General features: G+C 47.9%; 1 protein-coding gene across 2 annotated transcripts in view; it reads right to left on the bottom strand.

Moving 5' to 3' along the window:
- Positions 1 to 24,274, bottom strand: part of MVB12B (multivesicular body subunit 12B) — a 179,597-nt gene that overhangs the window by 86,201 nt on the left and 69,122 nt on the right. For both annotated transcript variants that reach the window (XM_033858599.2, XM_033858601.2), the window contains one exon: positions 22,319 to 22,441. In XM_033858599.2, coding sequence (XP_033714490.1) covers positions 22,319 to 22,441 — 123 coding nt within the window. The remainder of the gene's footprint in view (positions 1 to 22,318; positions 22,442 to 24,274) is intronic.

Genomic DNA, 24,274 nt, shown 5'->3' with positions numbered 1-24,274 from the left:
CCCACAGCTGGAGGTCCTGCCAGTTCTGGCCCATCCCTCCTCTCTGACCTGGGCTTGTCTGTGGTCCCTGCACTCACACCCTCCAACCTCACCAGCTGCTTTTGGTCCCCTCCTCCCCTCACTCGCATTCCCTCTTTGGGGCCTCTGCACTTGCGGTTCCTGCTTCCCTCAGGCACCCCTGGGGAAGCACCCCGCCTCTCTCTGGTGGCGCTCCCCCTCGACACTCACTTCCCTTTCTGCTGAGCCCTTCCCGCTTAACAGGACTGTCGATTTCTTTATATGTGTCACTAGGACACGATCTCCGTGACACTTTCTCTTTCCACCGTATCCTTAGTGCCTACAACAGTGCCCTGCACACAGTGGGCACTTAAAAATTATTAGGGAGAACCCTAGAAGATTACCTAATGCTGTTGAATGAACCAATGAATCCAATTCTGACCTGTAATTAGAGATCATTTGGGGAAACTTACAGGAATTACCTTCGTCATGGCATTGCTTATAAAGCCAAAAAATGGAATCAAATTCAGTATCAAATAATAGGGGACTGCTTAAATAATTACAGTACAGCCATCTGATAAAATATTTTACAGTCATTTAAAATATTTTACAGACTACTTAATAGCCTGAGCCCATGCCCATTACCATAGCGCCTACTGAGAAAAAACATAAAACCCTTATTTTTACACTTGGAATTATAATCAGCTAACCCAACACTCTTTGGCTTACTGCCCATAACCTGATGATCTAATAAGATTAAAGGGATGCCCCACTCATGGCACTGGGTGTTGCTGGAAGAGGAAAGAAAGAAGAAGCCGGGCACTTCAGTAGAACGTGGGCGCTACACACTCAGCTTTTCTGAAGCACCTAAGCCAGGGGAGTTACAAGAACGAGTATCAGACAAAGCTGAGACGGCATCAAACAAAGCTGAGACCAAGTCCATGACCATGATGCTGGCTGGGACCCCCCCAGACGGCAATTTCAGTGGAGTCATTTCAATGGGCCCCGAAGTCGTTGATCACGCTGTGATCCCTCTAGCTCACTCTGTTGATCTAGAAGAGTGTATTTTAGATTTTAAGAGAGTTCATAAAGATCACCAGCAGGCCAGGAGAAGTAAACCCAAGAACTCAGGAAACTGGCTCTACCTGGGGTGGCACCTAGAGATGAAGACCCTCTGGTACCATCCCCAGTAGGTCTTGGACCACCGGAACAGGGGACTGACCGTTAGAGGCCAGCAATTTCTGCCACTTGACTCAAATGATGGATCATGATTCCAAAATCTGTTTGGCAACCAGAGAATTCCAACTAGGACAGCCCCTGAATCCTAGGGGAGTTTTACCAAGCTTTCCTCCCTGTCCGCCACCCCCAGAATGGCCCAGAGAAGACAGGGCACACCCTGCAAGCCATCACGTCTCTCTGCACGGGCGCTGGCTGTTCCGTAATAAATAGGTCAGCATTGCACGTGCTGCCAACCACAGCTCCGGCTAAATAGAGGCTGAGGGAAATTCCGTTTTTCTCCCCCAAGTCAGTCTTTGGCGCCTTATTCAATTAACATGGCCACTAAGCCGCAGACAGCTCCATATAAGAGCCCTTCAGTTACAGAATACATTTTATTATGTGACAACAGTTGCCAGCACGATTTATTTCCTTTGATGGGATTCTGCTTTCTCCTTGTTAATTTAAATCTGTATTTTCTAGTGCTGATTCCAGGTCTGTGTGAATTTTTAAAATGTTACCATTAATCTTCCGAACCCAGTGGCCACATGTAATGGAGATGGCTCTGCCCGGGCAGCCGCGATGCCGGCTCTCCTCTCAAACTGTTGGAGGGCAGCGCTGAGGGGCCCGTGGCTGGTACGGCGGCGGTGGACTCATGGTTAGAGACAGATGTCACTTCTATCTTCCACCCCCTGCGCGTGCGCGCGCACACACACGCACACACACACATTTGCAACCAACAGATTTTGTGGTGTTAAATCACGATTCCCATTCTGTTTTCTGGCTATATCAAAACCACCTTCTGCGTGCAGCAGCAGTTTTCCATGTGTGCTCCAGGGACCTCCAGGGGTTCCTCAGACTCTCTCAGGGAGTCCACGAGGTCACCACTACTTTCATAATAACACTAAGACATCACTTGCCTTTTTCTCTCTCATCCTCTCACGAGCAGACAGAAAAAACTTCCAGAAGCTTATGAGGATGTCATCACTCTGACGTCTGCTTAGGTAGTCTCGTGTTTTACGTTTTTCTCAGTTTTAAGTTTTAATAAGGGAAATATAGATAAACCTAACCCACATCAACAAAAGCTCTTTTGAATCCTCATTTTTTTTTTTTTCTCCAGCAGGATGGAATCCTCAAGTTTTAAGACTATTAAAGTCCTAGACCCAAAAGTTTGAAAGCCACTCTTCTAGGACAGTGTGTTAAATGTAACTCTGTGGAGGCAGGTGTGTGGCTGTGCGACCTCTGGGTCAGGATGCTCCTTAGACACAAGGGCCCTCTGAGTCAGAATGACAGACTACTCTAGATATCTAAACAGTATATCACCCAAATAATGAGAAATAACATTTGTTTACTCACTTTCACTGGTATAAAGAAGCATTAGTTGAAAATATTTAAAAGACTGAAAAAAATTCAAACTAGGAGGATGAAATGATACATGTCCTAAAAAGACATCAGGACCATATGACTTGTAGGGCCAGACGTGGCTCTAGCCAGACTCCAGTCACCAAGCGTCTACAAAAACTAATGAGAACAGAGAAAGGTAATGATGGTTCAGAAGATTACCACCAAACAATGAGCGCCCAAGGGAGAGGAGGGGAGGGGAAGGAGCAACTCATACATCCTGCCCTTTGGCCAACATCCAGTCTAGAAATATATATCCTCACGAGGGCCTGTAAAAAATGTCACACAACAAGATAAAAAGAACATTACCTCTGGGAAAAAGATGTACTGTAGGATGCAGAAAAAGCTATCTGCATTAGGAATAATGCGGAAATAAAATCCCCCAAACTAAATCAGCAGTATCGTGGATAAGCCCCCCACTAGTTTCCAGAATGCAGAGAAGGAAAGAACACAGAGGTGACAACGTTGAGGAAAAATATGATAAATATGGAGAACAAAGACCCATCTAAATATTCTAGGTGTTAGAGAGAAATCAGAACAATTAAAAGAGAAGTAACAATAAAAAACAGTTTAAAGCTTGCCTGATTAAATCTAAACAACAAACAAAATATAGAAGCCAATAGGGCTTCCAACATTCCAAGCAAAATCAACAGAGACTCACAGCAAAATAAATCCTGATTTCAAGACTACCTAACTTCAAGACTTAGTGTAAAGCTACAGTCATCAAGACAGTGTGGTACTGGCATAAACAGACATATAGATCAATAGAACAGACAGAGAGTCCAAAAACAGACTCACACATGTATGATCAATTGATTTCCAACAAAGGTGCCAAGAGAATTAAACTGGGAAGCAGTAATCATTTCAACAAATGGTGCTAGAACAACTGGATAGCCACACACACAAAAGAGAACCTTGACGCTTACCTCACACCACATACATATATAAAATAACCCAAGAGATTCACAGAACTATTCTAGAAAAGAGGAAAAGGAAAGGGTAAATTGTTAAGTCCAGGCCCTGGGGTTTGATACTTTTTATTTAAACACATCTTGATTGACCAGGCATAGCATGGCCTCTTCTCAGAGAAAAGACAGGAGAAAATCTTTGTGACCTTAGGTGTGTCAAAGACTTCTTAAATAGGACACAAAAAACCAAAACTCTTCCAGACAAAAAAAAAATTGATATATTGGACTTCACCAACATTTAAAACTCTTGTTATTCAGAAGATGCTGTTACAAAAATGGAAAGGCAAACCACAGACCCGCAGAAAATATCTGCGAACACATATCTTACTTATAACTAGGATATACCCAGAACTTACAACCTAATAGAAGACTAACAAGCCAATTTAAAAAAGACCATATGGGGCTTCCCTGGTGGCGCAGTGGTTGAGAGTCCACCTGCCGATGCAGGGGACACGGGTTTGTGCCCCGGTCCAGGAGGATCCCACATGCCGCGCAGCGGCTGGGCCCGTGAGCCATGGCCGCTGAGCCTGCACGTCCAGAGCCTGTGCTCCGCAACGGGAGAGGCCACAACAGTGAGAGGCCCGCGTACCACAAAAATAAATAAATAAATAAAATTAAAAAGACCATATGATTTGAACAGACACTTCACTAAAGAAAATATACAAATGGTAAATCAGCACATGAAAAAAATGTTCACCATCACTAGTCATTAGGGAAATGCAGATTAAAACCACCATGAGATATGACTAAGTGCTCCTACATTACTGAGGAGCAATTAGAACTCTTATGCACTGTTCGTAGGAATTTAAACTGGTACAACCACTTCAGAAAACAGTCTGTAGTTTCTTAAAAAGTTCAACGTACCCTACGGTACAAGACAGCCATTACACTTGTAGATTTTTACCCAAGAGAAACAAAAGCATATAATGTGTATACAAATGTACCGAGCAGCTTTATACGTAAAAAGTAAAAAACTAAACACAAGCCAAATGTCCAGTATCAAGTGACTGGATAAACATATTGTGGTCTAGCCATACAATGGATACTACTCAGCAATCAGAAAGGAACCAGTGATACATGCAAAATGGATAATGTCAAGATAAAGATGCTGAGTAAAACAAGAAAGATAAAAAAGAGTACCTATGGTATGATTCCGTTTGCATAAGATTCTAGAAAATGCAAACTAACCTGTAGGGTTAGAAAGCAGATCTGTGATTGCCTGAGGAGAGAGGATGTATCACAGAGGAGCACAGAGAAACTTCTGGGGGGTGTGTGTGTGGATATATTCATGATCTTGATTTTGGTGATGGTGTCACGGGTGTATACCTACCTATGTCAAAGCTCATCAAATTATACTTTAAATATGTGCATTTATTGCACATCGAGTATACTTTGGTAAAGCTGAAAAGACTTTCCTGATCTTAAAAAAAAAAGAGACCTAATAAAGAAGCCAACGGGGTTCACAGTATTCCAGAAAAGGCAATGAATCCCACGATGAATCCTGGCAAGTACTAAGGGCGACTTCAGACCTTTCTTCCGTCATGCTACATGCTGAAGGCTGGGGAGCCACAGAGTTAGGAAGGGAAAGAAAGCTGAATGGACGAAGAATTTCTGAATCCCTAGGTGTCTTTCACATGTGAAGGCAACAACAAAAAAGATCCCGTCCCTTTCCCTGAAAGAAATACATTAAAACATGCTCCAGGTGATTCAAAATTAAGACCTAAGAATAGGGAAGTAATGAGACAAGAGGACTGGCGTTTATTCTTTCCCTCTGGAAACCTAGCCTGAGGAAGCAATCTGAAACATGAGAAATGACTTATTTAAGATAAAAACAGTAAAATAATGTTCGCTGACATTTTCGCAGGACTTGCCCTTCTCATGCATCATGTAATCCCACCCGGATCCTATAACGAGGCACTGAGATCATCTCTATTGGACAGAAGGTCTCAGAAAGGTTCAGCAGCTTGCCTGAGGGGGCAGAGCTTGGATCTGAACCCTGATGAGGCAAATTACAAAATTCAGCTCTGAGTCATGACTCTCTCCTCAAACACGGGAAATAACATTATAAGATGTCTGATTCAGAATATTTTACAGACATGAAATGATGTTTACAGGTTTTCTCGGTGGAATTGGGGGAGGGTGCTTATGACATGATGCTGAATGAGGAACTCGGGCGTAGACTGTGTTGAAGACAGTGATCTTGGCTGCAGGAAGAGGCAGAAACCCGATCCTTGGCATGGCGTTTGTAAGAGCAAGGAGTCGGGCAAGTGTTCAGGCCACGCTAGCAGGACAGACCAAGGAAAAGGAACGAGCGAGACATTTTTATATCAACACGGTCAGATCTCGAAGACGTGGCTGTACGGTCAAAACAAAAGGGAATAAAACAAAAACCAAGTTGCAGAACGACATATATATAAGCCACCGCACAAACAATATATTCCTATGCGTACGCATACACATACGTCCCAGGACAAAAAGGACCTGGTAGCTTAGAGCAGTGATGGCCCTGGGCTACTGGCAGGACTGGGATGCAGGACGGTGTCTGTGGTGTGGACAATACAAGTCTCTGAGGTCAGGGTGTGGATTGTTTTCCCCCTGCTTTTTATATATTTTTATATGTTAATTTTTTCAACGAGAAATTATTTTTCTTTTTATCAGAAAAAAAAGATGGCAAACATTAGGAGAAGAATTCTAGAAGAGCAAAGGTATAAAAACGTCCTGCACGGCACTTGGTGCTTCAGGAACATCTTGTTTTCCAGCTAATGTGGCTGCTGGTGGACAAGGACCAGAGGTAATGTGCAAAAGAAAGTGACGGAATGCGGGGAGGGATGGAGGAGGAACAGGCAAAAGCCACAATAACTGAGTGAAGGTGGGCGGGGGGGGGGGGGGAAGAGCCCAGCAAATGGCTAAATGAAACTCTACTTCATTCCTGCAAACCACCACTGGGAAGAAGTCATCTGTGACACACAGCTTCTGTGCCAGGTGTAAGGACATGCTTAATGAATGCCATTTAATGAAGAAAAAGGCTCTTATAAAACACCTGGCACAAGCAGGGTGAGGGAGTCACAGGAAGGGAGACCTTCGCCGCACCTGCTGGCATTTTAATAAGCACCTTCTAGAGCGTCCGCTCTCCAAGGCTGGTCAACGGTGTCAGAACCAGGTCCCTGACCACTGCCCGCACTCGCTGACAGTTTGGGGAAGCTTATTTCTTAAGGACCATATGCTCAGGTATTGGAGAGCTCTGGAAGGTAATTAAAATGGATCACTTTCAGCTGGAAGGGCCTGACCGGCACTCACATCCTCCTCTAAGACTTCACAGCCAGGATTCCTGCGCCGGGTCCCCTGTGCTTCCAAACCGAGATTTTGAGTTACCATTCAGATCTGTGCAGACCCGGAGAGGTGAGAAAACACTGTGTTTCCTCGTAACCTGGTTCTACTGAAACAGAGAGCCCGTTACTGCAATGACCCTGGGCCCTAAAATACTTTTAGGTGTGGAGATTTTTTTTCTCACTGATTTTGAGCCAACCTCAGAAGGTGCAAAGTTTACTACCCTTTCTCGTGATCTGATGAGACATTTAGCTTTGTTCTGTTTTGTAAATGACACCAGCAAAGTCAAGTGAGGTTTTATTAAACCTAAAATGGACCTATTTCCTCTGCAATGATAATTCACTATCTTAAACCTTCCATGCCCAGACCTGAAACTTAATTCCAAATATACCCGGTAAATTGAAGCCATCCAAGGGGAGACAGACTGTGGGATCCGGAGGCACACAAGGGTACTAGAATCAAGACGTTGTGACCAACTCAGTCCACCAGTCTTTAACTGAGCTCCCACTGTATGCCAAGCACTGTGTTTGGCCCTGGGATAGTTTTTTAAAAATGATAAGTGCGTCTTACTAAATGAAAGAAGCCAATTTGAAAAGACTACATACTGTATGATTCCAACTCTTATGACATTCTGGAAAAGGCAAAACTATGGAGACAGTAAAAAGATCAGTAGTTGCCAGAGGGGCCTCAGGGAGAGATGAACAGGCAGAGCACAGAGAATTTTTAGGACAGTGAAAAGACTGTTCATGGTATTATAATGATGGACGTACGTCATTATACGTTTGTCCAAATCCATAGAATGTACAACACCAAGAGTGAACCCTAAGGTGAACTGTGGAATTGGGGTGATTATAATGTGTCAATGTAGGTTCATCTTTAAAAAAAAAAGAACGAACCATTCTGTTGAGTGAGTGACATTGATCATGGAGGAAGTAAGGCGTGGGTGAGGGAAGGGGGTATACGTGAAATCTCTGTACCTTTCTATTTTGTTGTAAACCTAAAACGTCTTTAAAAAAATAAAGTCTTTTAAAAATAATTTAAAAAAAAACACCCCAAACCCAAATAAAGACTCATATCTTTCCCCTTCAGTTGTATCTATAAGTAAATTGAAACACATACAAAAATCCCCTCTATCATAGAGTAAAAAGCTCTAAATATCATAAGCTATACAAAGAGAAGACTCTAAGGTTATATGCTTCAATTTTAAGGCAATGGCATAAAACAAAACAAACATCTATTGAGGGCCTACCACACACCAGTGCCTCCACTACAGCCTGTGAAGTACTCAGGGACGTGGGAGCTGCAGTGCCACCTGCCAAGAGGGAAGAACGTGGTGGGGGAGGAAAGGCCGGGGCAACGAAACTGCAATTCAAGAGTCAAGACAACGACCTAAGAAATGTCACAAAGTAAGCGAGGGGCAACAGAGGCTTCGGCAGTCAGAGACCTGGGAGGTCATTGCGGATTCACGGTTGGGAGTGGCTTTCTGGAGGCCGGGGGCGGGGGCACTGAATGCTTTGTTCCTGTTATCACCTGTGTTTATGACAGTCACCACTTACTGAGCACATTCTTCATGCTTCTCACTCATCTCTAATCTTCACAACCCAGTGGGTTCTACAGGTTGGAAGAAAGAAGGTTCAGAGAGGTTAAGGAACTTAACCTCTCTGGTCACACAGGAACCTCTCTGGTCACACAGCCAAAGGAACTGGCTGAGCTAGGATTTGAGTTTATGCTTTTTCCACAAAGCCATGTTGCTTCACCAAGACAACACAAGCACAAAAGTATAAATGCAGACTTGTTCATTTTCCATTCAGGCAACCCATTTGCCATGATCAATATAACTTCAACCTACCAACTCGACGATATAATGAGTCTTCCTCATGGGCAACACAGACACACACACAGACACAAGCATACTCCAACCAAATCACTCTGCATTGGACAAGGGAAAAAAAGCTGCCACTGGAAGACTAAGGAAATCACAATTCCAAACTCCCCAAGTTCCTAAACGTATAACTTTAAAGTATGTTACCACAACATACTCGACAGCATATGGCAAATCAATTACTAGTTTAAATCTTAAAACAAAAACATGGCAAGTGTGGTGCAGAAATAATCAAGAACAACGGTTCAGTTTAGATTACAGTGGGCCACTAGAGTTTTGAATACAATTAATCATCATTCCAGGCAATGGGAAGCCATATTGACACTTATTCCTAATTTGAATATTTAATTAGGGTGAAGTTCTTCATCATATTACCGCAGAACTGGGAGAAAGCCTGGAAGACTTACACAATTGCTATCTTAACCCCTTCCCAGCTGCTCACCTGTGAGCGCAGCTCTGGCGGGGAGAAGGCCTGTGCCCAACCTGACGCCGTGGGAACTCAGGGGGGATGCTGGCGATCGAGGCTGAGAGCGGCCAGATGGTGACAACAGAAAGGTCCAAGGGAACGAACTGCTCGTGCCCAGAGTGAACTCTGAAACGAACTCTGGACCAAGACAGAAAGTCACATGCGTGAGTGTCCACTGTGTGCCCGGCGTGGCACTTCCATGTGTTTCCCTATTTGGTTCTCACAGCAACCCTGCAAAGAAGGTATTCTTATCTCCATTTTATAGACAAGGAAACTGAGGCTCAGAGGACTCATATAACTAACTCAAGGTATCACTGCTTGTGAGTGGTATCAAGAAGGCCAAGCTACTCATCTCACACACACACACACACACACACACACACACACACCTACCTTGTACTCCCCAAAAGAGACAAAGAGAACACCTGACAGTCAATAAAAATGTGTTTAAAGCTGTATTTTGGATATTCTGCATCGTGCAAATAAATTGGAGGGGGAGGGCAACCAAACCCAGGCCTCCTCAAGCAGCATTCCAAAATTCATCTCTTAGATTCAAAATGCACCACTGAGCTCCCCAAGCTGGGACATCACAATGACGCTGTGTCCAGCTGCTCCGGAGACGGGTGAGGGCATGGGCAGCAAAGCTCAAGGAAACAGCCTTGGACTGCAAACGTGACACCTGGTGCTGCCGCCCCGACCCTGCACAAGGGAGCCTCGCCGAGGCAGTCACTGCACACCACCACTGGTGGCCAGGGCGGGGTGGCAGGGTGGCCGTGGTCAGTAACAGGACAAGAAAATGTGAATTTGTTTCTTTTTTTCTTTCAAAATGGCAACAGTAGCATTTATCACTACCTATCAGTTTGGACAAGAGATTACATTTCCTTAAGGTCCTCTTTCTCACTGTATGAAAAGACTTTTATTGACATTTCACGGGTGCCATGTGATTCTGAGTGACCAAAGGTAACACATTTTCCCATGCAATCGCCCCCAAGACCCCCAGGATGGGGCCAAAGGCTGACTGTGCACACTGCGCTTGGCCATGGTGGGTTCAGAGACCTTCCTGCTTCCAGATTCCACCGAGGTGCTGAGAATGTGGGGTGTTCTGACTAGCAGTTTTCTTTTAGAAGCTCACGATGGGTTCAATTACCCTCCTGTGGACGTGGCCAGAGCTCCATATGCAGCGGCCACTTTCGGCAGGAAGCGGATTACGGGATGGAAGGGAAGAGCCGGCCGCGCAGCCCCGCGCTCGGCCCTCTTCCCGGCGGGCGGGCTGCAGGAGACCCAGGATCCAGCAGCCCTGCTCCAAGCCCGCTCCTTGCGGGAGCAAGTGGCGTCGGGAACTTTGAAACTTTCCTTTGTACATTACATTAATCCATACAAGAAAATCTCTTTTAATGAGGAGTGATGTAGTTACAAACTCTCCAGAGCCATAATTAGAGCAAACTAATTGAAGTTGTGTTTTGACACACTTTCCAAATTCACGGGTGCCGGATGACATATTCACAACACTGCTGCCGCACAACCATGGCGACGGCAAAATCATTAGGCTAATAACACTTATTTGCATTCTTCTCACGCCGGCAGCTCTCCCTTAAATACTGTTTCTACTACTGCTCCTTTACTGTAAGTTTCCACTGGAAGATATTAACAGTAATTATTAGTCCTTTAGTGGAATTTTAACGTTAAAGAATCGCAACCTGCATTAACATACATAGAAGGCCAATTCTGTTCCGTAACCACCGTTGGAAGGTTGGGGGTTATCTTCCTCCACCCCTCACCCCACAACCTGATGGCGACAGTTTCACAGCTTCACTTGGGACGACCACTCCTAGCCCACCTCCGGTGGGATCTGAAGTCCGGGCTCCTGAACTATTCTGTTTCGAATGTTTGACGAGGAAAATCTTTTTTTTTTTTTTTAAAGTACGTTAAAATGAAATAGTTAAGGAGAAATTTTTTCCGAGCAGTTAAAAAAAAAATCAACAATTTACAACACGGTCTTTGGTAATAATACTAATGAATTCCAGGAGGACGTGGTTTAACCACTCTGTCACCACCCTTTCAGTGATGAAAGACAGACTTGGAATAACCAGACGTGAGAAAGGCCAGCGCGGGTGGGGCAGGTCTGATCTGTCAATAGGGAGGCCCTGTTTGCCACCAACAAGGCCAGTTTTGGGGATGCTTAACTCACACACAGAGAGGAAGACTCGACAGTTCTGAATAATGGTTATTAATGACTCCCTCCTCTAAAGTGACAAATTACTTCTGAAATGTAGAACCGGAGAGGTATGAAGAGTGAAGGGAACATGACAGGAAATGCCAGCAGAACGGAGGTCCTGCTCACTACTCCACGGCGGGGAAGGGCTGGGCCCTGGAAGACAACTCAGCTCAAGGGCCCACCTCTCTGGGCATCTGGTGGCTCTGCCAGGGCCGTGAGCACAGCCATCCCCGCCTGCACCTCGTGTCAGTGACCAGCGTCTCACCTCCCAGGTGCACCGTGACGGGGAGGTGAGACCTGGTTCCAGCCCTGCTCTCCCAACGTGCCAGCCTCAACCGGTCGCTGCCAACAGCCCCTCACTGGATACTCAGGGTTGGGTTAGACAGTCACTCAGATTCTGGGCTTCCATAAATAACTTGGGATCAAGAAAAACCACCACCATGTCATTTACCTTTCAAAATTCAAGAGAAAATGGGGGCATAGGATGACACTGTCTTAACTAAAAATGGGCACTTGTGTACAATTTCAAACTACAGTATTCAAGTATGTATTTCAGGATAGATGTCTAATCTCAACCAGGGAAGATTTAATTGAGTGAAGAAAATGCTTTCTTAGAAAAATGTCAAAGGTTATACTCCTTTAACGCTTGGCAGTTTTCAGTTTCTTGAACTACCATTCTCGGACCACTGCTATTTTTCAAGTCGCTGATTACTCATAAAACAAAAAAGGAAAAAAAAAAGGGAAACTAATTTTCATAGCTGCAGCAACATTCCAAATCATGGTACTTATTCACTACATATAAGTTTTATTACACTTGAACCCTGAAATGCCAAAACACCTACCTCCATTATAAAAGAAATGAAGAAAAAAGCCAAGCCTGGCTGAGGGCACTGCACTTCCATTGCAGATGAGCTAGTCTCATCTTATAAACTGAAATATTTAAACAGTCTCTAAACCTCACTGACCCTGCTTTTGAAAACAAGGGACATATGGGCACCGCTAGCTTTTCATCTTCTTCCAGCCTACTAAAATACCCGCCTCTCCGAAATTCAAGAGTAGCGAGGCTGCCAAACTCAGATTCATGAAAGGCCCCGTGCGTCTTCCCCTTTTTGCCCAGTCAATCTCCAAAGCTGTGGAAAACAATTTGTTTAGCAAAATGAAGCAACGACTAATTAGGAGGTGGAATGTGGGTCCTGGTCTGGAAGCCTTTACGGCTGGGTTTGGTCCCCGGGGGAGGCCGTGCCACTGGCTGCAGGGGACACTGAGGTGGAGGGTCCTCAATTCAGGAAGCCCTGAGGCTCCTTGAAGGCAGAGAGGACAGGATGGTGGGGCCTGGGTTCCAATCCTGGCCCTTGGGTAAGTCACCGTCTCTCCAAGCTTCGGGTTTCTCATTTCTTAAAATGAGGACACAATTATTCACCTCACTGCACGGTTGTAAAGACTAAAACGATATACATGAAGTGTTTACACAATGCCTGGCACAAGACGCTCAAAAACCTGTAGCTGAAATAATAATGATAATGGTGATAATTGTATGTATTCTGATAATTATTAGTATTATTATTCAACTGGAAACAAAACATCTGCTGCTCAAGAAGGAAGTTCAAGTTGAATGCTACCCTACCCACAGGCAAACGTGCCACCTAAATAAATCCAAAAGGCCTTTGAAAAGTTACTGCAAGCAAAGGATTCTATCAAACAGCCAAATTAATAACGGAAACCCTGCCTTGAGACAGAACAGCACGGGCGGGGGGCGGGGGGGAGCGCTGTGCGCTCAGAGGTGGTAACATACCAGGCAATCTCACTTGACACTCATTTTTACTTTGTTCGGAGGCTAGATTTACACTGAGAGACCCAGGTGAAATATTCCACAGAGCCACCTGCAAACAGACTATCAGCTTCCATTCTGATAAAAGCTGAAACATCCTCCTCTAAATGGTCTGCTTCACAGAGCCGACCCTGAAGTGAACGGATAAATCTGCTCTGACACATGGAAAACTATTTTCATAATCCTGAAAAAGGCCTTTCTCCAACCCCCCGAGCTCAAACCCACCGTGCAAAGAGCCCTCGCACATTTGAGAACCAGGCATAGGAGGGAATCATTTCACATGTATAAACCCGCTCTCTGGGACAACAACAAGCCCACATAACCATCATAACCACCAAGAAAAATGAGGCACTCACAAAGTCACAAAAATTACAAAGATAACACACTTACAAGCAGCAAATACCTTGTCGAAAATCTGATGCGCGAGACTGAAAGCAGGGAAGGCCAGCTCAGAGGTGGGAGCCGTACTGACTACTACCTAATTGCTCATTAAATAGAATCTCTGACTTCCCAATAAGCCCTATTAAAAATTAGTATCAAAAATAATACCATTCCGCCTAAACTCATCATTCATATCTAACAATACCAAACTGCATTCTAATGAAATTTCACCTTCAAAATAACTCTGACACCAAAACTAAGTCTGATACTGTTACAAAAGCAGGGCGGGCTTTGTGGCCCACGCATTTGAAAGATATTCCAATAACCTCGCTCTGTAGGTCTCTCTCACACCACTCTCATGATCCCCAGAATAAATCAGACTGCTCGCAACCCTGCGTAATCGCGGGCTTGGAAGCCGGCCGAGGGGACCCTCTGGTGTATGGCCCTCACAGGTTCTCCTCAGGCAGCTCCCACCCACAGGGCAGGCTCTGGGAAGTCCTTCTCTCCAGCGCCGGTCAGGAGCCTGGAGAAGCTGCACGTGAAGACGGATGGGACACCTGGGGCTGCAACCAACCACTGCTCCGCTCCCCAGCGAAATGCTTCACACCAGTGAGCCTGTGACCACGAGCATCAGGGCACAGGGACAGTCTGCAAGCCAGGGGCAGCTCATCGGCTTGGGTTCAAATCCCAGCTCTGACACTTAGTAGCTGTGTGACCTTGGGAAAGGAATTTAACCTCCTTGATTTCAGTTTCCTCACCTTGAAAAGGAGGAAAAAATAGTACCCGACTCACAGATCTGTGATGAGGATTAAATGAGCTTTTCTTTGTAAAGTACTTGAATAGTGCCTGACACCCGGTAAATAAGTCTCCGTTGGCTGGCTGGTTGCATGGATGGATAGATGGAAGGAGAGATGTATCAATATACGATACCTGGTCCTATGTGTCCAAATCAGCTCACTTTATACATTCAATTCATACTTTGAGTGCCGCCACGTGCCAGGCACCTGAAGTTCAAAGGTCCCTACCGTTCTGGAGCCACACGTTTGTCACTGAATACTTACTGCATCAAAGGAGATGACGCAGCTCAAAGTACTCGGTACCTTTTGATACACAGTGATGCAACGTTATCATCGTTATTTTTGTGACTAGCCTTTTCTGAGGCTTTAAAGGAGAAAAAGGAAACATGAGAACCCCTGTCATCAGTAAGCCAGAAATCTATTCATAAGACCAAGCATAAATAAACTCGGCAATGACAGGGAAACGTGAAATGCCAGACTGCACGGTGCAGGCAACTGGAGGAGAGGAAGGCGGAAAATGATGTGGCCAGGCTTTCCAGAAGAGGTGAGGGCGAGGCGAGGGCTGGAGGGTGGACAGGACCCGTCCTCTGCACTCTGGAGCCCAGTCTGTGTCTTTCAGGAGGGCAGGGGCTCACAGCAATGGCCCGAGCGGAGATGGCCAGGGTGCCAAGGAGACTGGCCTGATTCGAGCGAGATGATGTGGGAGGCGTGTCAGGCAACAGGAAGCCAGCGAAGGCTCCGGACAGGTAACAGAGCACGTGCACGCCTGAGAACCCCAACAGGACGGCAGGCAACCCAGGACTTTAAAGTTCCAGACAAAGAATGTAAGCATGGGCTATTTACGTGAAATAATACCAAGCCCCAGGAGCCTCTAATCTAAGTTTGATTTCGTGTTCTGGTCCCGCCCCTCCAGCAGGTTCTTCTTTGGGACACCCCTGGTGCTGCTGCTTCCAGCTGGAGCGGGGGGAGGGTACCACGAGCAGAGAGATGATTCCCGCGCCCATGCTCCCTGTGCTGGAAGAGCAAAGCTGTCTTACCACCTCCACCTTCAAAGGAGGGTCATAGCAGGAAGGATACGAACACGTGTGTCCTATCTTCAGAGTTAAACAAAAATGTGTGTGGTGTTCGCATAAACAGAAGGTAAGTCTACTTCTCCTAAGTTGTGCCTGGCCACGGCCTGCAGAGGGGCAAGGTCCTGCAGGCCCTCCCTGGGCACACGTACCCCCAGACCGTCTCTTGCGACTGTGGAGCTCAAAATCCATGTCATAAGTTGTTTACTACGGGGGAAAAAAAGAATCAGTGGAATCAGCCCTTGGGCTTGCCTTCTAATCTTACCTTGACGGGGGGCACATATAACCCTTCTCATAAGTGATGAACCCTTATTAAACAACAGTTTTCCACTCTAAAATGAACTCCCTCCAATTCTCTGGGCCGAGCCTTCTCCTACTAAAACCTATCAAAGAGGAGAAACTGCTGGGCCTCCTCATAGGCAAATGCCCCCGCTCCAAGCCAGCTGCCGCTCGGGAAGGGGCAGACACCTCGGCAGGAAAGGGAGAACAGCCTCCCTGATCTGTGCAACTTCAGGCCTCCTGTTCAAGTCCTGCCACAACAGGGCAGGTGACAGATGTCCTCTGTGGTTCAAAGAGCATCTTATGACTGAACACTGACAGGAAGCAGCCCAAGCACTTTAGGCCGTCAGCTCAGACGACAGGACTGCAGCCGGTGGGCAAAGGCTCCGTCCCCGCTGCCGGCTTCTTCCATGGGTGGATCAAGTGGCCCAGTGGATCCCACACCCGTGGGAAGGTGGGGTCGGGGGGCCAGGACAGAGCACGGCAGCCCGCAGGCTCCCGAAAATGGATGTGACAGGGATGAGCCCGGACGTGCACGGCCTGAATGCTAGATCACCGCGGAGGAATGTTTCCTCTCCTTTAGGAAGAGCTATTAACCTTTCAGATGACAGCCCTGGGATGGGAGTGACGAGACGATTTCTGAGGTCAGCAAGGATCTCTGTTCTCAAAACCTGACATCGACGTGCAAAAGTTGTGACTGAATCCTGGTGTCCCTGAGTGGAAGACTAAATGCATGTGACAGATCTTCTGCCATCAAAATGCCCCATTTCCCAGAGTATCTGTCACAGATTGATAACATCCACGCAAAAAGTTAAGTACAATTATGACTGTCACTAAGAAACATCCTTCGGAACCTGTGACTGACAACCTGCTGGAAGCTGACAAATCACTGGAAGATTCCCGAACAACTCGAGCAGCGCCGCGCGCCTTATAAGGGAAGCTCAGCCCCAGCGGACACGGGGAGGGGCTCCCGGGAGGCTGCGCCCTGTGTCTCTGGGAGGGAAGATGACATTTTCTCCTGGGGGGACAGTGTCGGTGAAGGGTCACTGCAGGAGCCCATGGCCTGAGATCTGGGGGGCAGAGTTCAGGGGGCCGCTTCTCCCCCAGGACCCCAGGCCAGCAGGAAGGGCAGAGTGGCGCCGCCGGAGCCACGGGGCCCCGCCCAGCCCTTGTCCACAGAGCCGTGAAGTGCCTGGACATCCCAGCACTCCGGGGTGCAGACTACTGGCTTCAGCTGGACTCCGAGAGCGAGCTCCTGCCTGCCCACGCTGGGACGGAGCCACGGGCCGCAGCGCGTGGGCCTCTGTGTCTCCATCTCGGGAGGGCGCCACGGTGCCACCCTGCAGGCCCTGAGCTCCATCCTGACACCGGCTCCAGTGCGCGGGAGGAGGCCCGACTGCAGGTCGGAGGATGAGGAAGCACCGACAGTGGCGCGAGCAGACCTGGGTGACAGGTGCCCGTTGGAGCTCCCCGAGTCACCCGGGGCAAGGTGTCTGCGGCCCTAACGTGCAAGTCTGCTGAATCTGTATTTCTGAGGGTGGGGCTAGGGAATATGATGCATTTCAAGAATCACTGAAGGTCTGAAAACCCAAACGCTCTTTGAATACTGCCAGCAATTGGGTGCACATGACCTCGCAAGCCGGCTTCTTCAATGCCACGGGGTTTTTTTACCCTTGGGAAGTTCCCTTTATTAATTTTTTAAAATGTTAAGCCCAAACCTACCTCCTTATAACTTCATCCCACCTGATCTAATTTTGCCTTCAGGGGCTCCCAATGCCCCAGCCCCACCTGGAAGCACTTCTACTTTCCCTTCTACACGGCGACCATTTAGACATTTGAAGCCAGCTGCCTCGCCTTGACTCAGATCAAAACTCAGCGATTCCTCACACTCAAGCTCAATGCTCGAGTCGGGTAACTTTGACAAGGTGGTGCATGGCAGTGGACGCGACCCTCCTGATGTCTTGACAGGCGCAGGACACCGGGTCAGGGGGCGTGCCCCACTGTGCACGCCAGGCTGCGCTCGAGGTACCCAAGCTCGTGCCCAGCCTGGCTCCTTCACGTGGACCGCTGCTAAGCCACATCTCCTCAATTTGGTGCCCGAGCAGTTGACTTTTTGAACCTTGGGGGCCCTGTCCATTTTCGCCCATCACCTTTCATCCCCTGGTAGCGGCAGGGTGCTCTGGCTGCAGAGGAGATGCGGAGCATTGATTCTGTCACTCAGCACATCAGCTCTCCCTAATGACTCTGTGTCATCTGCACATTTGATATGCATGCCTCTGATGTCTTTATCAAGCCACGGGTTCTGCTGTTCAGCAAGCCGGGGGGCAGCAGCCCACCGGGGCCCCTCGTGGGAAGGCACAGAACTGTTCACTCAGCCACACTCTGGGGCTACTGGTACTCCATCAGCTGCGAGTCCACCTGCCTCCCCGAGCTTTTCCGGACCTCGGTTCCAGCAAAAGCTGAACCTTCTCTTCCCTGCAGAATCATATGTGAGAGCCGGTGTGTGGGACAGGAGTGGGGGCTGCTCTGGCTGAAGGGGGAAGGTGCTTCCTCTGTCTGCACGTGCCCCAAGGCAGCAGCAAAGAAGCAATCGGAAAAGCCCAAATCCAGGGACCCCGATGTTTGCTCACACACACCAGGCCGACTTGCAAAGCTGAGGCCAGCCCGGGAGAGAGGTGGGGACGTGGGATCACGCCCGATGCCCAAGGCCAGGCCCACCCTGCTGATCAGTGTGTGTGAAGCAGATGGCAGAGGACGGGGCAGCGCTGGGGCCCAGGGAGAAGATGAAGGCTCCAGGCCCCCAGAAGAAGTGGCATATGCCCTTCTTCACGTGGGAAAACTGTCAAGAAATGAGCGCAGAGACGTGTATGTGATGAAGACTCGCCGGGTGAGGAAGAGGAGCTCTGCCAACACGTCTTATCCTGCCTTTGGCCGTGACCTTTGACCACTGTGCCCCATTCACCGGATACAGCCAAGGGGACTGCCCATCCTGAAAGGACAACGCCACATCTGGCCCCATGACTAGCATTCTCTGCAGTAACGGAGGAAACAGCAGGAGGTGCTCGTTCTGAAGGGCAGTACCGGCCTCTGGAAAGGGAAGGCGGCTCTGCCAGGACCACGAGGGCCTCAGCTGATGACCCATCAACAGAAACTCCACCAGCTGCCCCTTTTGTCTGACATAAGCTGGGGACGACAGCTCTCCAAAAAGTGACAGGAAGTTCTTTGATATACGAGTGACAACGGAAGAAATGTAGGCAGCGAACACGTTTTTAGCTTTTCAGACAGAAGCTCCGGCTCAAGAAGGCAACAAGGTCGGCTACTGGCCCTCCCTGACTCCCTTCCTTCCCCTGGGGACTGGCTGGGAAAATGGCCCGCTGCCCGCGGGGGAACCGGCCTGCCTGTCCTCCAGGCTCCTCCAAATCTGGTCAGTAGAGGGCGCTGCATCACCACACTCTCCCTCCAGCCTGGGCTTTGCAACTTGATCCCCGCGTCCACACAAAGACCACAGCTGAGGTATTTCTTATGCTTGTGGTTTAATAGTACAGGAGAAAGAAGCAGCAAAAACAAACTTGCTATTTTATGATATGATATCACCTATGTAAAAAGTACACAGAAAAATGACTTGAAGGAAATATAGCCAAAGGTTATGAGCCTTTGCTTACTGGAGATGGAATTCGTTTTTTTCATTATTTTCTATACTCTGTCAGTTTTCTACAAGCTTGTATTCCTCTCATAATCAGAAAAACCTGAGGAGTCTTCAGGGACTCAGGAGCTGTCTGCGGGTGGGAGTGGAGAGGCTGCAGCCCAGGGTCTGAGGCTGTTGGAGAAGCATTTGTTGCAAAACTGAATATATGCCTGCACCTGGGCTGAGCTCTGGGAAATAAAAGGCACTAGACACAGTCCCTGCCTTTAAGGAGTTTACAACATGAGTGAAGGTATAACGGCTGAAAAGCGCTCTGAGGGGAGAGCCTGGCACAGGCACAGGGCACTCAGGGAAGGCCTCCTGGGAGAGGCGGCATTTGCGCTGACATCTGAGGTGGGGGATGGGAGACACACCTGATGCACAGGTGTCCACATGAGCAAAGGCACAGAAGCACCAAACAGGAAGGGGAAAAGAGGCTATTGGTTCAAAGTTTGAGGCGTGGGGACAAGAGAGAGAAGACTAATCCTGGGATCCAGACCTGGAGGCCTCCATCCTACAGGCCCACTGCAGACCCCCAGCGGAGACAAAAGCCTCATCCACTGCTCACCACCAGAGAGAAAGCTGTTAGCTTCCTCTGCTGGACAGATTGCAGGGATCTGACGCCTCACGGAATAACACACTCCTCATTTCATAAATCTTCAGTGGAAAATTTGAAAAATCAGCATTTCTTTTTTTTTTTTTTTGCGGTACGCGGGCCTCTTACTGCTGTGGCCTCTCCCGTTGCGGAGCACAGGCTCCGGACGCACAGGCTCAGCGGTCATGGCTCACGGGCCCAGTCGCTCCGTGGCATGTGGGATCCTCCCGGACCCGGGCACGAACCGTGTCCCCTGCATCGGCAGGCGGACTCTCAACCACTGCGCCACCAGGGAAGCCCAGCATTTCATTTCTTATCAAAGATGCACAATAGGAGAACAATACGAAAACTGAAGAACATAAAAAAACCCTGATGAATTAGGGGGCTCATGTAGGTGTACAGGCCATCTGTAAATTACTGCATAGTGAGAGAGGAGAGTTTGGGACAGACAAGTGGTTTTTACTGAGAAGCATTAATGTAACATTCAATTATCCTACTGCATACTGGCTGACTTAACTCAGTCAAATTAGAATACATTTTATATTGACTATTTTGACATTTGCTTTATTTGGCAAGTAAAACAAAACTGATCCAATTTCCTTGAAGCCATTGTAAACCATAAACTGTACAACAAGAGGTTATAAAATACATAAGCCTCACAAGGCTTGTTCCCACGCACTATCTCCAGTTCTGTGTGGCTCTCTGTGGCCTGCGTTCTCGGGTCCCCTGGCTTCAGTTCCTAGAGCCCGTGCGCCCACGCTGACCGGCTAGCTTCTGGGGAGATAGCTCTTCCTGCCTTAAGTGGAGAATCAGAGCTCTTCCTTTATCTCACAGCAAGTTAAAACCTGCCCTGAGGTGGTGCCTATTTCTAGGCCCTTCCAGACCATATAATGTCAACAGGAAGCAGCTGGAACCTCTCCAAGGCGACGGGCCTGAGCTGACCCTGAGCACACGTGACGGGAACCACAGCCTCGATGGTGCCCTGGGCAGTGAGAAAGGAACTCCAAAGTGCTACTGAGCTGTGCGAGCCTTATACTCCTAAACCAAAGACGCACAACTCTGGGAAGCTCATCAGCTAGTCATATCCCTTCACACCAAAGTGAAACTGAAAACTGTCAATACTCCTCAAGTTTCAGGCCATGGCAGGGGTAGATACGATTAAGTACCGCCCTTGGTTTGTGAAACTGTCGAGAGTGAAAAAGGCCAGACTGTCTTCTGGAGGACACCCCGAAGGACAGGCCCCGAGCTGCCGGCTCATGACTGTGCGTTCGTCCGAGGCAGCGGGAAGCCCAGCAGAGGAACAGGGCACAGGAGACTGCCTGTAGCACCCTCTCCCCTGACTCCCGGGGGCAGGGTGTGGACCGTGGGGCGTGGGGAGGGGGAAGCACCCAGTAATGGTTTTGTCCTGTTCCTGGCCGATTTTGCGCACCTCGAACTGCCCACGCGGAAGCTCTGAGATCCGTCCTCATTTATGTCACGTCCAGCTCCAAATGGCACTACCTCACAACTTCGTACTGGTTTTATTTACTTTTGTAATTCCTTTCTCAAGCTTAGTCTATCACTGCTGTTTGTTCCCTGTCCTCAAATAATTTACTGCTAATGATGCAGAGGTTTTTGATGGGATAGAAAGTGTTGAGACCACTACTGCCTCTGCTCCAACGGAAATCAGGTGCAGAGACCAGTCTGCTCACCCAAGTTTCTTTGTGGAAACAACTATTAAAACTAACAGCCCCTGAAAAACTTCTCACTATTCTCTCCTACCCAAAGTACCTATCTCTTAGTTTGTAGCTCTTTGGGAACAGGAACAATATGGAAATGAACAAAATTACCTACCAACCCTCCTGGAGTTGAAAGAGTTGCTGGCCAAGGCAGAGAAGAAATTCCACCTTTTACGGCCAGCACTCCCAGCAGCGTGGCTACAGGTCATGTGTCTGTGTGCGACTCTGAGCTCTTTAGAATAACAAGCCCATTTTAAGTTGCATATTCTGCTATTTTAGAAGCCTGCAGAATAGGTGCAAGACAGAATGGCTTTTACGTTCATGTAACGCAAAGATTTCTAACTGGCTTTGTGAAATCTCCTCTAAAGGTATATCGCTTCTGCGATGTTTCCGCAGATACCAAGTGGAGGGGTTCTAAGATGTTACACAGTGGGACCCAAGCCCACATGACTCTGCGACACGCATAACAGAACAAGATGCCACTGACAGGGCCTCACCTGGGAAGGTTGGGGGCTGGGGTGGAAGCAGCTGATGACTGGGAAGGCGTCGTGGGTTGAGATGAGTCATGATTTCTTGGTACTCTGCCCATTCGATACCAGATCCCCATGCTGTTCAACTCCCTTTAGGAGAAAAGAGAAGTCTTCATGGCACCGTTTAACATAAAATTACCTGAGCTACAAAGCAAACCAACTCATTTAAGAGAATCACAGCCTCAGACGCCAGGGAATCGATTCTCGCCCATGAAGGTGGGTTACATCACCTCCCTTTGTGCTCTGGGCATCACAGTTCAAAGCCTAATGTGATGGCAACTGTCCCAACTCAGCAGGCCCGTCTGACGTGGCCATCTTCTTCCCCCACCCCTGGGCCTGCCTTCCTACTATATGCTATCAACATTTTCCTTGGTTCTCGGTCTGCAAAATTCTTCGTATTCCGCCATTTCATTGTGGGTATTTGTGCGATCGTCTGCTTCAAGTTCTTTGTGTGGTTGGGGCGAGACAGACAGGGCACTGGGCTGACCCGTGTGCCCGGTGTTTAGCTATGGGGAGAACGAGCCCCACCCAGCTCCATGCCGTGCCGCCCCCCTCCCCCTGCCCCCCACCTCTAGGGTGAAGCTCCTCACTGCCTGGTGTCACCTGGTGTCAGCCTCATTCTCAGGCTCAGTCTGGGAGACATCTTCGCAGAGCCCGAGGCATGTGTCCCATGAACCACCACAACCAAGGGTGGTGACAACAGGGCCCGACGGATGCCACGTCAGGGTTCCTGTTACTTGATCTGCACACACCCCTGCAGCCCGGCCCCATGCCCCACGGTCACAAGTGTTTATGAGACAGGCATACTCGCAGGGACTGTAACAGGATTATTTTAGACACATCAACGTCCAACTGCTCAGCTGCCGCACAGAACTGCACGTTGAGATGTAGAGGAAGATCATCCCTCCAAAAACCGAGAACAGGTTTGTTCAGAGCATTCTTCTGGTGGCCCCTCGGTACACGCGGAGCTGTCCTGAACCACAGCCGCGTCGTATCAGATGGTTGATTCCACTCAGCTGCACTGATTTTCCCACCTCTCGGTATCAGGCCACAGTCAGGCCTGGGAGGAGCTGTTCCCAGTCTGACAACCCCGGACCTTTGCAAAGTAACCTGTGGAGCTGTGCCCATTCTTAAGAAAAAGCGACAGAGCTCTGAACACTGAATTCTCTGTCCTTAAAAATAACACTGGAATTGTCTTCCTCTGAAAAAGAATTTTTGCCTCAAGATGAAACAAAAATATGCTTTATTTAGCAATCTTTTCAAAATGATATAAAAAAAGGGATTCTAGTTTTGATTACCAAGACATATATGGTAAGAATCTATTCTTTAGAATTGTTTAAATTGGTTAAAAATCGAATCTTTTAAAGTAGCATAGTGTGTAATTTTAAAGAACTGAATACACACAGCAACTGAATATACATAATACATGTAGTAATTATTAAACCGTTGGTTTCTACTATTTGGATGTAAATGGCTGTTTCTAAGATACCTGAAGTATGGTTATTTTCTTACCTATTTTCTACTTCCATAATCCTGCTTCCATAATGACTTTAAACCATGTTGCAAAACAGGATTTTTGAGTGTGTAGAAAGGGTATGATCATAGAGTCCTTTTTTAAAAAGATTATTAATTTATGGCTGCGTTGGGTCTTTGTTGCTGCGCGCAGGCTTTCTCTAGTTGCGGCGAGCAGGGGCTACTCTTTGTTGCTGTGCGCGGGCTTCTCACTGCAGTTGCTTCTCTTGTTGCAGAGCACGGGCTCTAGGCACGCAGGCTTCAGCCGTTGTGGCTCGGAGGCTCTAGAGTGCAGGCTCAGTAGTTGTGGCGCACAGGCTTAGTTGCTCCGCGGCATGTGGGATCTTCCTGGACCAGGGCTTGAACCCGTGTCCCCCGCATCGGCAGGCAGATTCTTAACCACTGCGCCAC

The sequence above is a fragment of the Tursiops truncatus genome, chromosome 6 (genome assembly GCF_011762595.2).
Source record: "Tursiops truncatus isolate mTurTru1 chromosome 6, mTurTru1.mat.Y, whole genome shotgun sequence".
NCBI lineage: Eukaryota > Metazoa > Chordata > Mammalia > Artiodactyla > Delphinidae > Tursiops > Tursiops truncatus.
Note: the sequence above shows the minus strand (reverse complement) of the source record. Positions and strands in the feature narration are given on the sequence as shown.